Source organism: Crotalus tigris, unplaced genomic scaffold (genome assembly GCF_016545835.1).
Source record: "Crotalus tigris isolate CLP2741 ecotype Arizona unplaced genomic scaffold, ASM1654583v1 scf7180000024514.4999324561:1519799, whole genome shotgun sequence".
NCBI lineage: Eukaryota > Metazoa > Chordata > Lepidosauria > Squamata > Viperidae > Crotalus > Crotalus tigris.
In genome coordinates this window covers 1,210,498-1,226,971 of record NW_024100687.1, presented here as the reverse complement: position 1 = coordinate 1,226,971, position 16,474 = coordinate 1,210,498, and the positions used below count along the sequence as shown (strand labels likewise).

Genomic DNA, 16,474 nt, shown 5'->3' with positions numbered 1-16,474 from the left:
AATTTGTTCACACTGTGTGCTTAATCTGATTACTGATGAATTCATTTCCTGGATTCATACAAAGATTGAATCATAAGCTAACCAAACAAGCTGGGTTTGCATAACAATAACTCACAAAAAAACCTTACGTGTGTTTAACACTAATCAAGTTTAGCATCTTGTATAAATGTAGTTGTTTGGTCTTTAAGTGACCTACTTAAACATGTTACACAAAACAGCAAGAGACTGGTAAAAATGGAAGCACATTTATAGGGTGTGCAGTTTAATCCCTGCTTGATGCATAAACTGCAGAATTAATATATCGCTGGATAGTTGTATAATCATTGTTTAAAGACTTCCAATGAAAGACAGCCCACTATCCCTCTAGAATCAGAGGTCCCCAACCTTTTGGTACCAGGGATAGGTTATGTGGAGAGAGGTTTTTCTGCAGACTGGAGAGTGTTTGGTTTTGTGTTCTGCCTGCATCCTGCGGATGGGGCTTTGCTTGTTTGTGCAGCCTGGTTGCTGGCAGGCCGCAAAACGGTACTGGTCCATGGACTGGGGTTGGGGACCCCTGCTCTAGATAAGAGAGTCCTAAATTTCCATGTTTCCTAAGCTGTGCACCACAGCACCCCAAGGCGTTGCGGTGAACTCACTAACAATTCTATTTATTAAATACGAGTAGTCCTCAACTTACAACCATTCATTTAGTGACTGTTTGAAGTTACAATGGCAGTGAAAAAAGTGGCATGATCATTTTGCACACTTACGACCGTTACAGCATCCCAATGATCACATGAACAAAATTTGGACACTTGACAACTGGTTCATATTAATGACAATTGCAGTATCATGGGATCATGTGATCCACCTTTTGTGACTTTCTGACAAGTAAAGTCAATGGAAAGCTAGATTCACTTTACAACCAGGTTACTAACAACTGTAGTGATTCACTTAGCAACTGTGACAAGAAAAGTCATAAAATGAGGCACAAGTAAAAAACTGTCTCACTTAGCAATGGAAATTTGGGGCTCAGTTGTGGTCATAAGTTGAGGATTACTTGTAGTAAAATATCCTATGTTTTCTTGATGGATCCTATGTCGTCCTTGTGATTCACTCCAGTGCTATGCTATAGAGTTTGGGAACCTCAACCCCTTTGCTGAATTGCTTTTGCTAAGAATCATAGAATCATAGCAAAAAAAAAAAAATAAATTGCTTTTTTCTGATGTTATTAAAAGGAATAAGCTCTCATGAGTTGCAGGCTACTTCATGAGATATGCTTTCTCTTTCTGATTGTTTTGGTATCATAGACTAGCATGTTTCTCTCTCTACAATGTCTAAAATAGAATCTTAAGAGGTCCTACAGGAAGGAAAGAGACCTTGGAGATCTTCATGTCCAACCATCTGTCCTGGGAAGATCTTCTTATGCCATTCCCAGCAAATGGCTGTCCAAACTTTGTTTGAAATCCTCCAGTGATGGACCACCCTCAGCTCTAGGAGGCAGGCTGTACCACTGCTTGATAGCTCTCATGATCAGGAAATTACTTTTATTTATTTATGAGACTTATATACCGCTTTAAGTGCAAGCACTCTCTAAGCGGTGTACACCAGTAAGCAATGTATATATATATATATATTTACATTGCCCCCAACAATCTGGGTCCTCATTTTACCTACCCCGGAAGGATGGAAGGCTGAGTCAACCTTGAGCCGGTGAGATTTGAACCGCTGACCTGCTGAACACAGTCAGCTAAAGTGGCCTGCAGTACTGCACTCTAACTGCTGCGCCACCTCGGCTCTTTTGGTTTTGAGTTTGGCTCTCCCTCTGCAAAGTTTCCATTTTGAAGCTCATTTTGAATCCCCTATCTTGTAACTTAGATCTTCAACATTTAATCCTGATTTAGGGATAACACAGAATAACAAGCCAACTCTTCTGAACAGAACCCGGCATTGTGCACTACAGTGTGACAACTATGGATGCAGGCATACCAGCTTCCCACAAATCAAACTCCCATACTAAATTATTACCTTTTAAAATATTAAAGGCTGATATCTTGCAAGTCATCTAGCTTGAAATGTTGTGTCAGATAACCCAAATCTCACAAGATTTGAGGCAATTAGTTTTTAAGGGAGCTTGTAGAAGTTACTGACCCCCAGGGATAGAAAGATGGACTAACAGAATAATAAAGCACACTTGGAATGACTTATGAGGAATTCTGTTGCCTGCCAGAGATATAACTTTGAAACCAGGATGTAGATATAGTCCTCAAATTGAGAGAAAGAGATCTCCAGGGGTTGTCAAGAATACAACTATTGAGTGTAAAACACTTTTACTAGTTTCTAAAGATTCTTTATAGTGCATGCAGCTAATTCTAAAATGGTAGTTGCAAAATGCATGTGAGAAAAAATATATTAATATTATTCCAATTTACAGGTTTTGCAGCTGGGCCTTCAAATTTAAAACAGGCCCTGGGGTTAGCCTTGGATCAGATTAAGCCCAGTCAAACATTTATATATAATCATGACTGTTTAGCAAAGGCTTTTCCTCAGTAAGGAAAAAAAAAAAGAATGCCCCAAGTGTTTAATAAAGGAAATGGAAGAGGTTAAGGACCATCACGCTGGCCAGTAAAGGCATCTGGTGAATATTAGATATGTCAGCAAGTCATAAAAGAAGCCAGTTCATCAAGAACATTCCATTTATATATTGCTGACAAGAATAACAGCAGAAAATGAAAATGTGAGAAGAATAGGGAGACAGGGGGAAAACATAGAAAAAATAGTATATGTAGTTTTATCAAATTAAAAAAAACAAGGTAATTTAGAATACTGTTTTAATCTGGCTTCCACTGAACAATATGTCAGTACCAAAGAAAAATGGGTGAATTATGTTTTCTTGATGAATCAGTTCAACATCTTGTTAGTCGTTCTCTTCCCCATGTGTAATAACATAAACAAGATTCTTGTAATCAAGGTAACCAGAGGGATCTGGAGGAAAAGCACTGAAGGTCTGCTTCACCTGAAGATGATATACAAAATAAAAGGTAGAAAGGACATATGGGTAGAGTTAATAATTGCAGTTTCCATATAAACACAAAAAACCCTAACCAAGTTTCTAATACTTAGGGACATAATTCATTGTTCACACTTGGAAGAAATGAAGTGGTGACAGCAGCAAAAGTATTGAACAAGAATTTACTGCAGGCAGTTCAAGGTGGAGTTAGACAAATTATCAAATGTGATTTTGCTAGAAAAAGCATGCCCACCATTTTGATTTTTTTTCATCTTCTGCTTTGAACTGAAAAGGGTCAGCGACTATTCAAAGTTACGATGGACCCCCCCCCAAAGGAACTTATAACTCGATTCTGGAGTTCTGATAATGGCACGCACACAACCCGCAGTCACATGAGCGCATTTCAAGTGCTTGGCAATTGTCTCACTTTTACAGTTGGTGTTGGTTGCAATGTTTTGCATTCATATGATACAATTTACAATGTATTTTGCTAGAAACTGGGATTTTGGGGCAGTTTTCAGCTAAAAATCTATATAATGCATTGACTTGCTTAACAACCAGGGGGTTTTCTTAACGACCACCCACAAAAAATATTATAAAATCAGGTTGGTCACGTGCCTTGACTTATGACAGTAATGACTTATGATTGAAATTCCAGGCTTATAGTTGTAAGTCAAGGACTACATTTTGAATGATCACACAGAGGCAATAAATCTGGTTTTCACATGCACACTGGTAGCAATTGCAATGAAAATAGAGTATTTTGATTGAGATGGACAATCCAGTCAAACACAATATGCTCTAATAATGGGACAAATTTCAAATTTGTGTATTATTAGGAGGAGAAAAAAACCTTATATGAATGTACAACGCTGTTACTCTTAGCTTCTTGCACAGATATTAGCAACATAAAATGCTAGAATCTGCAGTATTCCTATATTAAATTTTAATAGTGCAAGTTAACATTTTTAAATGGTCCACTTCTTTTTCAGTTTCAAATCTTACAAAGTGTAGGCATTCTGAATAGAAATCTCATGGGATTTTAGCCCAAAAAAAACAAAATTTCACAAAATCCCACTTAAGACAGCACAAAATTGCAAGATTACAGGGGCACATTTGCCAAAATTGTGTGAAATGTTGCCAATGTATATACATGTATATACACATGCATAGATAAAAATAACTTTTCAAGATTAATGATAGTTAGCTAGCTATAGAGATATATCTGGAAAAAAATGCCAAATTGATTGATTGTAATCCATTTGTTGTGGACTGTTAGCCCCCACATAGATTTTCTCTACAACAATCTTTTCTAACATGGTCTTTCAGGTCTTCATATGGTATACCTTTGGTTAAGTTCATCTCAAAAAAAGGAGTACAGTGTAAAAAAAAAGGCAAGAAAAATTATTGAGACTTCTTCATAAGGAAAAGCTAAAGTATTTGGGATCCTTCAGTTTAGAAAAAAAGGAGTAGAGTAATTTTTACCACTCTTCCAAAATGAAAAAAAGTTAAAAAAAAATCTATTCCTTTCTATGGCACAATGCATAATGCATAAGAAGTTTCAGACCCTCCTACTCCAGATTTGTTTTGATGAGTGACCACCTTTGTTTAAAAATTTCTAAGAAAATAAAGTCCTTTTTCATGCACAAGAATGCATTTTGTTGTTTAACAGCTTGTAATTTCATGAAGTTCTTCCTAAAGTTTTATCAAATATATTAAGCAGAGACTCAAAAGCCATCTCTCATGGATGCTCCCATTAAGTATTTTTCAAACTTAGTAACTGTAAGATGTGTGGAATTTATGATGTGTGGATTTCACCCCCCCAGGATTCCCCCAGGATGCTTGGGTTGAAGTCCACACATTTTAAAGCTTCCAAATTTGAAAAATATTGAATGGAACCATGCATGAGAGATGAACTTTGATCCTTTCCTTTTCTTTCCTTCCCTTTCCTTTCCTTTCCTTTCCTTTCCTTTCCTCTCCTTTCATTTCTTTTCCTCTCCTCTTCTCTCCTCTCCTCTCCTCTCCTCCCTTCCTCTCCCCTCCCTTCCCTTCCCCTCCCCTCTCCTCTCTCTCCTCTCCTCTCCTCTCCTCTCCTCCTTATGCCATCGGTAAATTCACATGATTCCTTCCCCCCCCCCATGTATATGTATACATTCCAACTAGGCTGTGATGTTTGTGTCATATATATGTGGGTATATGCATAATGGTATTTTTTGAGAACTGAATGCAATGAAATTCATTTAATGTATGCTGACTGGTGTACATTTAAAGTGACAATAAAGATTCTATTCTATTCTATTCTATTCTATTCTATTCTATTCTATTCTATTCTATTCTATTCTATTCTCTGGAGGGGTAAAGGGAATAACAGCCTTTGAGAGACTGTTTATATAATCAGAAGCAGCTCTTCCCATGTATTCTAGAATTACTAAATTCTCCTGAAAAATTGTGATACTTTACATCAAGTTTTGACCATAAAATCCTTCCCAGCAATTCCTACCACAAAAATTATTCTTGCCAAATAAAAAGAAAAAATTATGTTGGGTGCATACAGTTTGCATGATAAAGTAAATCTTACCTCTTCCTCAGTGAACCGGTCTGCCTGCGTCATGAGCACCTCTTTCATACTGTATCAAATAAAATACATAAAGTAAATAAAGTGAAGTAAAATAAAATAAAATAAATAGCAAAGGTTACTACTGGCCAAGTTGCTTTATCAATGCAATGTTGTCTCTGATACTAAAAGGAAATTGGTAGCTGTAAATAGTACAGAATGGGATCACCTGATCCCAGGACACTGCAACCATCATAAATATGAGTCAGTTGCCGCCTGAATTTTGATCTCATGGCTAAGAGGAGGCTGCAACAGTTCTGTGAAAAATGGCCATAAGTTGTTTTTTTCAGGACCGTTGTAACTTTGAATGGTCACTAAACCTTAAAATTCCCAAGGCTGAAAAACATTGAACTTGAATGATATCTAGTCTGTTGCTTCCTTATGGCCTCACTCTCCACCCTTTCCCTTCTTCACATCTCTGTACTCAAATAAATATACCGCTCAAGTGACTATGTCTTATGTATGTGTACACTTTGAGAGCAAGCAATTCAATTTCATTTTTAATGTGTGCCATTGTGCCCACAGTAAAAAAAAAAATGACAATAAAGGTTATCTATCTTTAGTGAAGTGTATTGAGTCTATTAAACTCTCATGTTCCATAGTCAATTTGTTAATCTTTAAGGTGCCACCAGATTTTCTGACATTTTTATTTCAATTTCTTTTTCAGAAAGTTTGTGCCTCTTTTAGTTGTAAGCGAGTAGTATTTTTGAAAAAAAAAAACTTCTGAGGAAAGAGGTAGGTGGGGTAGGAAGGGGCAAGGCAAAGATGAATAAATGCAGCTCAGATATAATCCTAAGCATTTCACATCTTGGCATATAAAGAGGCCTGGAAGGGGGGGGGGGGAATCCCTGTACATTTTCCATTATTTATTTTATAGAGAAACAAAGAGGCAGATTTTCCAAACAGAGAACTTTCTGCAGTTATTGTTTTCCATATTATTTAGTTCCCCAGGGGTATGAAAAGAAAAGATGTCCAACAAGAACAAGATCACAGATCTTCATAAGAGTTTCATAAACAAGTGCCCACCCAATGTCCTTGATGTCGCACACCAGATGACAGGATCTGCAGTCCCAGCTTCATCCAGTTCCAGTATTAAAACAAGATTGGTAAACCCTACAGGGCTACTTAAACAGAAATGGAAACAAGTGTGTTTTGTTAATTGGGATGGGATGCTGCTTCGAGAAGGACTTTATGGGGCCAATGACATTTTATTTCATGTCTGGCTAGGTGCCCAGGAAGACTTCAAAGTATTTAGGGTTCCATCAGATGCCTCCCGAATTCTTAAGGCCTAAATAGATGATAAATCAAATTGCCTAACATAGAAGCAAATCTGGACTGGAGCATAACATTCTGCCATTCTTCAGAAATAAACCTCCCATTCTTCATGTCCCCAAGGTGCTTTTTCAAAAGACAATTGACTTTGTTTTTCCTCGAAGATATTTTGCTTCTCATCCAAGAAGCTTCTTCAGTTCTTGGATGAGAAGCAGAATAACAGAATAACACAGTTGGAAGGGACTTTGGAGGTCTTCTAGTCCAACCCCCTGCTCAGGCAGGAAATCCTATACTATTTCAGACAAATGTCCAATCTCTTCCAATGTTGGAACATCCACAACTTCTGGAGGTAAATTGTTTCACTGATTAATTGTTCTTATTGTCAGGAAAGTTATCCTTAGTTCCAGGTTGCTTCTCTCTTTGATTAGTTTCCATCCGTTGCTTCTTGTCCTGCTTTGAGAATAGGCCCCCTCTTCTTTATGGCAACCCCTTAGATATTGCAACACTGCTTTTATGTCACCCTAGTCTAATTTAATGAAATTTTTTCATTAAATTAGACATACCTAATTCCAGCAACCATTCTTTAGCGAAATATCTTCAAGGAAAAACAAAGTACAGTTGCCTTTTGAAAAATTACCTTTGGGACAACCATGGCCTGGATGACTGAGAATCTCCATTCTTCAAAATTCCCATTCTTCAAAAGAGCATCAAAGTAGTTTGTTACAGGATGGTTTATACCATACCTCTCTCCATTTCAAGAATCAAACAGGGGTTGATGTTCAAATAAATCCAAAACTGTTCATTGTTTTTACAAATGAGGGCATCAACCAAATGTTATAAAATTAAAAACTTCTATTTGTATGCCAGCCAGTCATATATAAATTAGACAAATATTCTTTCCCATGGTATACTATGAATAATCCTCAAATTATGACCATACTGGAGCCTATTCCTTATGGTTGTAAGTTATGACGGTCATAAACTCATAACAGCTATGAAACAACTTTTTTTGCAGCAGTTGTTAAGCAAAACACCGTGGTCAAGTGATACCATGGTTGTAAGTGAACCCATTGTTTGTTATGGGTGTTTTTGCTGAAAATTGGAAGTAAACACTAGTTTTCAGCAAAAACATTGTAAATTGTAGTTGTATCACTGCGGGAGGGACACTACAAATGGCCATAAATGTGGGCTGGTTGCCAAGTGCCTGAAATGCAGTCCCATGACTATGGGAGGGGAAATGGCCCTCAGAACTTTGAAACCAGGTCATAAATACATGGGGGGAGGGGGAGAACAATTATAACTTTGAAGGTACTAAACAACCGTAAGTTGAGGAATCTCTTGTTTTATCAAAACTTCCTCAAAAGCCAGCCCTCACTTTGAACCACTGAATACATTCATTTCTTTGAACAGTTCAAACAATGAACAATTCGCCACCTTGTTATTTTGGTCACCACGATGTAAAAAAGATGTTGAGACACCAGAAGGAGTACAGAGAACAGCAACAAAGATGATCAGGGGACTGAAGTTTAAAACATATAAAGAATGGTTGCCGGAATTGGGTATGTCTAGTTTAATAAAGAGAAGGATGAGGGGGTGACATGATAGCAATGTTCCAGTATCTCAGGGGTTGCCACAAAGAAGAAAGTGTCAAGCTATTCTCTAAAGCGCCTGAAGGCAGGACAAGATGCAACGGATGAAAACTAATCAAAGAGAGAAGCAACCTAGAACTAAGGAGAAACTTCCTGACTGTTAGAACAATTAATCAGTGGAACAACCTGCCTCCAGAAGTTGTGAATGCTCCAACACTGGAAGTTTTTAAGAAGAGACTGGACAGCCATTTGGTTTCCTGCCTGAGCAGGGGGTTGGACTAGATAGAAGACCTCCAAAGTCCCTTCCAACTGTGTTATTTTGTTATTCTGCTTTTCATCCAAGAACTGAAGAAGCTTCTTGGATGAGAAGCAAAATATCTTCAAGGAAAAACAAAGTCAATTGTCTTTTTAAAAAGCACCTTTGGGACAGGAAGGTTTATTTCTGAAGGATGGCAGAATGTTGTGCTCCAGTCCAGATTTGTTTCTATGGTAGGCAATTTGATTTATCATCTATTTAGGCCTTAAGAATTTGGGAGGCATTTGATGGAATCCTCTCCTTTCCTCCTCTGTTCCTTATGCCATCTGTCTTATAAATTTGCATGATTCCTTCCCCCCCCCCCATTATATATATGTATAAATTCCAACTAGACTGTGATGTTTGTGTCATATATATGTGTGTATGTGTGTATACACATAATGGCATTTTTTTGAGAGCTGAATGCAACAAAATTTCATTTTAATGCTGACTAATTTTATTATTATTATTTATAAAAATAATAAAAGCGAGGTAAAACTCTAATAGATGAACTGTTATGTACATAGGTAGGAGGTAGAATCCTCTTCAAAAAGATTTTTTTCCTAAATATTTTTTGAAAGCTCATTAATGAAATTGCCCTTATTATTGAGGAGCGCTGCTATGAAGGAAAAGTAAACAAGGAAGTCAATTCAAGAAAAATCCACACGTCGAAATCAAAATATGTTTGCTTTCGATATGGACCTCCCATCCTGACATATAGAAAATACTTAAAAAGTTCTTTCCATTGTGTCACTCCTAACATTTTCTTCTCTTTATATGCTATATCAGTTCTCGGTTCCCCTGTTATTTTTTTAACCATTGAAATCAATACAGAGAACGGTGCGGAAAAACCCCAGATTGTGAGATCACTCTTAGGCTTATAATTTAATTGATTCTTTTTATTGTCTGAGTGAAAAGTACAAATTAATTAGATTTTTGTTTTTGTTTTTTAAAAAAACCATTTGTCTGATGGTTCCCCTGTTATGTGTGAGCTCCAGGGCCCTTGCCCCATCCTAAAACTACAGGCCAGTGATGGCGAACCTTTTAGAGATCGAGTGCCCAAACTGCAACCCAAAACCCACTTATTTATCACCAGGTGCAAGGTGGGCATGGCCCACTGGGTGGCCTTGGCCAAGGTGGGCATGGCCACCTCGATGTTGCTCATGGGGAGAGATGCCTGTGGGGGCCAGGCAGGGTTGGAGGAGATCCAGGGGGTCTCTGGCAGGTGGGGCGGTGGGCAGGAGGCTCGTCCTGCGGGATGAGGCGAGGCAGGGCAGGGGTGCCATTGTCACAGGGCAAGGTGAGGCAGGGGCCAGGGTGGCTGCTGCCTGATACCATCAGCCCTTGCATACAGAGGCCAGCAAGCGCATGGGGACCGATGGTGTCCGTCAGCAGCCACAGCCTGCCAGCCCCTTGGCCAGCACACTATGGAGCTCCGCAGCCAGCCAGAGAAGTCGCCTCTGAGCTGGATGGCCGGCTGACAGCCGAGAAGGCGATGCTAGTGGGTCATGCCTGGGAAAAGGAGAGCATGTGAGGCCAGGAGGGATGGGACGGGGGGGAGGGAAACCAGCCATGCCGGGATGCATCCGGCCAAGTGGGACTTCGGTGAGTTAGTGGGAGGCTGGTTGAAGAGCGACGGTTGCCATCTCCGGAGCATGGTGTGTGTGCCCACAGAGAGGGCTCAGAGTGCCGCCTCTGGCACGCGTGCCATAAGTTCGCCACCATTGACTTAGGCAATTGCTGTTCTTGTTTAACAAGACAGAAAACTCCCATAAAATAAATTGGCAGAAAATGTTGCAACTATTCTAGTTAAGAATAAAAAACTAGTCCTAGGTAGGAAGAAGAAGACTGAATTCCCAGAGCTAAAAATTACTATCCTCTGCATTGATTTCCTGTTAGACAGAAAACTGAGCATCCCTTTAGCTAATTAGATAAGACAGGAAGCAAGATAAAGGAGAATTCCCCCCCCCCCATAGTGCAGAGGGATATTCCAGGCCCTAGAAATAGGCAGGTTGATGGCTAAATTTTGAGCACAGTTAATTTCCAACCAAGACTGTTTAAATTCAGATTTTGGGGACTCTTCTTATGGCAACTGAAGCATTATTATTGGAGAAAAGCAGAAAACAATAATTGCAGTTTTGTAGCTGCTGATGTTCAAGTACGCTTTGGGCCTGAGTTTTGGGCTCCTAAATATCGATGCCTGAGGAGGATGGTGCATGCATACAGTTAGTCCTGGATTTACAACCACAGTTGAGCCCAAAATTTCTGTTGCTAACTGAAACATTTGTTAAGTGAGTTTTGCCCCATTTTATGACCTTTCTTGCCACCATTCCTAAGTCAATCACTGTAATTGTTGAGTTAGTAACACAGTTGTTAAGTGAATCTGCCTTCCCCACAGCTTATCAGAAGGTTGCAAAATGTGATCACATGATCCCTGGACCACTGGACCTTGTCATAAATATGAGTCAGTTGCCAAACCTCTGAATTTTGACCATGGGATTTTGCAATGGTTGTAAGTGTGAAAAAAGGTCATTTTTTCAGTGCTGTGGTAACTGCAAACAGTCACTAAATGAACTGTTGTAAGTCAAGGACTATCTGTATATGCATGTATGTGTGGGTGTGGGGTGGATACATACATATCATCTGTTTCAAATCTTCCAAATGAGTCATAGCTTCCCAAGCAAGAAGTGAAAATATCTCTAGTGGAAAAAATGAAATGCTCCCAAAAGGAAGTTAATAAGACAAACATTCTTATTAAAAGGTCAAACATGGCCAGTTTGAGGGGGAGGGGAGTTATTTGCTATTGCCATTTCTTGTTTTAAAAAAAAATAATATGGAAAAATTCTATTAATTAATAGCAACTCTATCATGAACAGGACAAATTCTCCAAGAGATGAATGAGGGGCTCTAATAAATAAATAACAATTAGATCCCAACGTCAAAATGGTGCTGAATGTCAAAATATAGTCATGGAATGGATTTGTAAGGATCAATGTTACTCTTAGGTCTAACAAGTAAAATGAAGTTCTCCTGTGGTGATGAATGAATAAATGTGTTAGCAAATTTAACTAGGTTTATAGGGGGCTGGTTGCTGCTGATGTGATCATTCCCAGAAACAGAAGACCTGGATTTATTTATCATATACTAATAACCCATTTGGGTGTCATAATAATGTAGCTTTCCCCAACCTGATTTATCATATTTTGGCATGATAAACCCAATTATTCCCCACTGGCATGTAGTTGGGAGTTATAGAAGTTGTGCTCCCAGTCCACCTATAAGAGAAGAGCAGGCGGAACCTGGGGGTGGAGCCAAGTGAATAATCAGCCTAGAATTATTACATTTCCACAAATGGTCTAAGTCCAACAGCTCTTGAATTCCACTGACTCTTAATCTAGCGCCAGTTTAGTGCTGATCATTAGTTGACTAGATTCTTCAATATATGCATGAGCAGTAAATCATCTTAAATGGAACTTAATATAAGGTCCTGATTCATTGTGCCTAACTGGAGGATAGCATAATGAGGAAGGAGTCCTTATTTATTTATTTTAAACATGCATTAAACTACCTATGAGCAGATTGTCTATAAATGTAGACTTTTATGGATAAGTGTAATGAAATATGGGGCTCATTTATACAGAATACAGTAGGTTAAAATGATAACAGTAATAATTTTTTGTTTGTATTTTGTTCTTTTTTGTTATTAATTAAAAAGCAATAAAAATAAACATAAAATATGCATTAAGCCACCTAACTCTGAGGGCTCTGTGCAGTGCACAAATTCAAATCCTGCTACAAGATGGAACAAAATAACAAACAATAAATAACAGCAAACAATCATGGGGGGTGCCTCTAGTTTTTAGTTAGCTGAATCGCCTTTGGAAAGCCATGGTTCTGTAATAATCTGAATGCACTGAGCATTGAATAATCTTTGAGTTCTCCTCTGCTTAAGCTATATATTTAGCTTTCACGTTCTTTTTCTTCTGATCTTAATCTCAATGCACTGAAAACTTTCAGTGGCCTCACAGAAATTGGACTAAAAACTGATTTGTTTTCCGTGGTGATAGATTAATCTATTGGAGATCTCACTGAAACAAGGCACGATACTACAGACAAAATGCAGACAACAGAAACAACAATGGGAAGGGATTTTTTGTAAAAAAAAAAAAAAAAGTAAAGTAAAATACTACTTACTAATCTGCTTTTATGTAACCTTTTCCTTCTCGATCGAAAACTCTGAAAGCATTCAAAATGATTTCTTCTGGATCCGTGCCTTAAAAAAAAGGAACAATCGGATTCTTTATTTACTCTGAATGCTTTTTCTGCATGGGCATTAACGGCAGACATATTGAACGTGCAATGTTTGATTATTATCTTTTATTATTGGATTCCTATATCTTTGAGGTCTGGCAACTGAAAGCATGAATAGAGTCCATTGAACAATGCCATCTAAGATAATTCAATCAGTTCTGCTAAAGCAAATGTTTGCGGGTATTCGTTCTGCACTTTTCAATCGTTTGGGGTATGTCAAAAAGGGAAGCAATTCCAATTTTCCGCAGCAATATTATTACTGCTCAGACATGAGACAGCACAATCTGCCACTCTTGTATCTTGAATTAGTTTTGAAAGCATCTTCAGTGGTGGGATTCAGCCAGTTCGCACCAGTTCAGCAGAACTGGTAGCTAATTTTTTTGTTGCCCAGGCCCAGAATGGACTTCCGGCAACAGTATCCACACAGAGAACCGGTTGTTCACATATTTGAATCCCACCACTGATCTTCTTGTCATTCTCCAGCAACTGAACCAAGCACCCCCCCCCTTTTTTTTTCTCAATTTTCATAGTCACCCATGAACATCAGAATCTCCAGTTTACCCAGAGGAAGGATCAACCCTGTTGTATAATGTCAACAACTAACTAGGGAACCAAGATTCCAAGCTATTGTTCCACTTCTACAAATGTCTTAGAAATAGATGCTACCAGCATTTTTAGAAATGATGCATGCAAGCAGCATTTGACAGATAATATTCCATCCCTTGGATGAGCTAAGAAAAGGGCATTTAGGTGAATAAATAAATAAAACTACTTGATTGTAACTTTTTTTTAATCTCCAGAAAGTGTTCAAGACCAGGAGAGAAAGACGGTGTAGACTAGATAAATGTTAAAGTTGATTTAATTGAAATGAATTAAATATAGTTCCCATTATTATTCCATATGTATTTAATGATTATCTTTTTCATTTTTTTCAGAATAAAAATTTGTGAAAGCAGAACAGACTATCCTTTGGAAGAGTGATAATAGCTGCAAAATAACAGCTGCAAAATAACTCTGTGTGTTCATAGGACAGAGGGCCTAGTTCCAGAAACCGGCTGCCAACATCAGTACCCGCTGGATTAATGCCTTGAGAAAATATAACAGACTGTTTCCTCCGATAGTCTTCTTTTAATCTCTATAGCACATTCCTTGGAGAGAAATACACACAAATACATGTTTGTGATGTTCTTGGTTCTTGGCTTCGAGGTGAAAAGGTCATTTATGCCTTTACAGCTGCAGAAAAATGACAGTTACCCTATCTGGCAGCAAAAATCTGGGTAACTATTAGGGGACAGCAAAGAGAACATAAAACCAACTTTGTTCTGCCCCTTGAAGGCTGCCTGAGTTTTGCAACTAATATATGAGAGCCATAATCATTTAAATAACCACCCAAGCAACGGAACCTAAATCTGAAACACCATCAAATCAGTTGTTAACAACTGCTTCCCATTGATACTCCTGGTGATTGAAAAGTTGTTAGGTGCTTTAGAGCAGTGGTTCTCAACCTGTGGGTCGGGACCCCATTTGGGGTCGAACGACCATTTCACGGGGGTCGCCAAACAAGGCTGTCCGCCATTTTTTTCCCCTTTTGCTTAGCTGTGCTACTCCCTTTTATTCTATTGGCTTTTGAAAGCCAATAGAATAGACTCTCTTGAATAGAGTCTAATTCTATTGGCTTTCAAAAGTCAATAGGAATTGTCCAGGCTGTCTCTGCCCTGCTGAGCCCGCCAAAAGTCCCATTCTGCAAACGGTGCTGCACCAGTTGAGTAGTCCTCGACTTATGACCGGTTGGGGGTCGTGGCATTAAAAAGGTTAAGAATCACTGCTTTAGAGGATAAATATATTTATGATAAGTAAACATGCAAAGTCCTATAATATGATCCATGACTCCTCAGAATTTAGAGAGGTATAAGTTCCACATAAGTGAACATAATTGCACGTGAGCTCCACAAAATTGGAAAAGCTGAGAATAAGTTGCACAAATACCTTGTGCAAGGTGAGGGAGATAAGCAATTTTGTGACTCCTGCCCCATGCCTCATTTGAAATAGAATGTTATGGCTTGTTGCACAGTCAGCTAGATGCTTCAACCGGATTTTGCATTTTTAGCCACCTATTGAGTTTGTCCCGAGGACCTGCGATAGGTAGATGCTGTTTGGTGTGCTTGAAGGTGGAGTCGTGAGATGTCAGCTGTTCCAAGTAAAGCTGTCTTTTGCAATTGACTGATAGTGACTTTGTCAATGCTGTTGGTGTTCAAATGATCTCCAGAGGTTGTGGGATTGCATCCAAGGTGCCTATTAGTATTGGGATTATATTTATTTTCTTTTGTCACAGTCATTTTACTACTATTTTAGTTGTTCTATGGCATTATTATTTTTATTCCCCTCTAAAATAATTATAAACTAATTAATACAAACAATGAAGTAGTCAAAGATAACAGGAGTTGTAGCACTTTATATGAGATAAAAATATATAGCCTGATTTATATATTAAATAAGAATTGACGCCTTTGAATTATGGTGCTAGAGAAGACTCCTGCGAGTCCCCTGGATTGCAAGGCAATCAAACCGCTCAATCCTAGAGGAGATCAACCCTGACTGCTCTTTAGAAGGCCAGATCCTGAAGTTGAAACTCAAGTACTTTGGCTACCTAATGAGAAGAAAGGACTCACTAGAGAAGAGTCTAATGCTGGGAAAGATTGAGGGCAATGGAAGAAGGGGATGACAGAGAATGAAGTGGCTGGATGCAGTCACTGAAGCAGTAGGCATGAGCTTAAATGGACTCCAGAAGATGGTAGAGGACAGGAAGGCCTGGAGGAACGTTGTCCATGGAGTCGTGATGGGTCGGACATGACTTTGCAACTAACAACAACAAAAAATATATTAAATATATGTTGGTTTCATTTTTTAAAATATTCATTGTGCTTCATACTATAATCTTATCCTTTTGCCTAGGGAGTCCATCCAGAAATGGAGTTTACCAATATTTATAAATAAATACATACAATCTGATAACTTGAATCTGAAAAGAATAGATGATGCAGGATATATAGAATAAAGTTTGAAAATCTGGGGAGCTGCTGCTAAACAATACAAAATACAGTTCTACCAGAACCATGAAAAACACTAACTTAATGGGGAAGTTCTTTACACAATCATGGAACGTAGGCTAACACTGGGTATTATGTGTAGAGCAGGCTGGCTGGGGAATTCTGGGAGTTGAATTCCACAAGTCTTAAATTTGCAAAGGTTGGGCACCCTGGTGTAGAAGCTCTGACATCCCACAGATTGCTAAATATATATAACTCAGGGTAAAGTCAATTTGGTTTATTTCCAGCTTTGTGGGCAGATTTCTCCCCTGGAAAAATTATGTCTAGATTTTTAATGACCCATCTAGACATTGCTGG

General features: G+C 38.5%; 1 protein-coding gene across 2 annotated transcripts in view; it reads right to left on the bottom strand.

Annotated features, from left to right (window-relative positions):
- Positions 1–2,793: 2,793 nt before the first annotated feature.
- The window catches only part of MYL10 (myosin light chain 10), a 106,462-nt gene continuing 92,781 nt past the window's right edge, over positions 2,794–16,474 (bottom strand). For both annotated transcript variants that reach the window (XM_039333976.1, XM_039333975.1), the window contains exons 5-7: positions 12,954–13,032; positions 5,568–5,616; positions 2,794–2,995 (exon numbers count right to left, since the gene is read on the bottom strand). In XM_039333976.1, the coding sequence (XP_039189910.1) occupies positions 2,897–2,995; positions 5,568–5,616; positions 12,954–13,032 (227 nt within the window). In that variant the 3' untranslated portion in view covers positions 2,794–2,896. The remainder of the gene's footprint in view (positions 2,996–5,567; positions 5,617–12,953; positions 13,033–16,474) is intronic.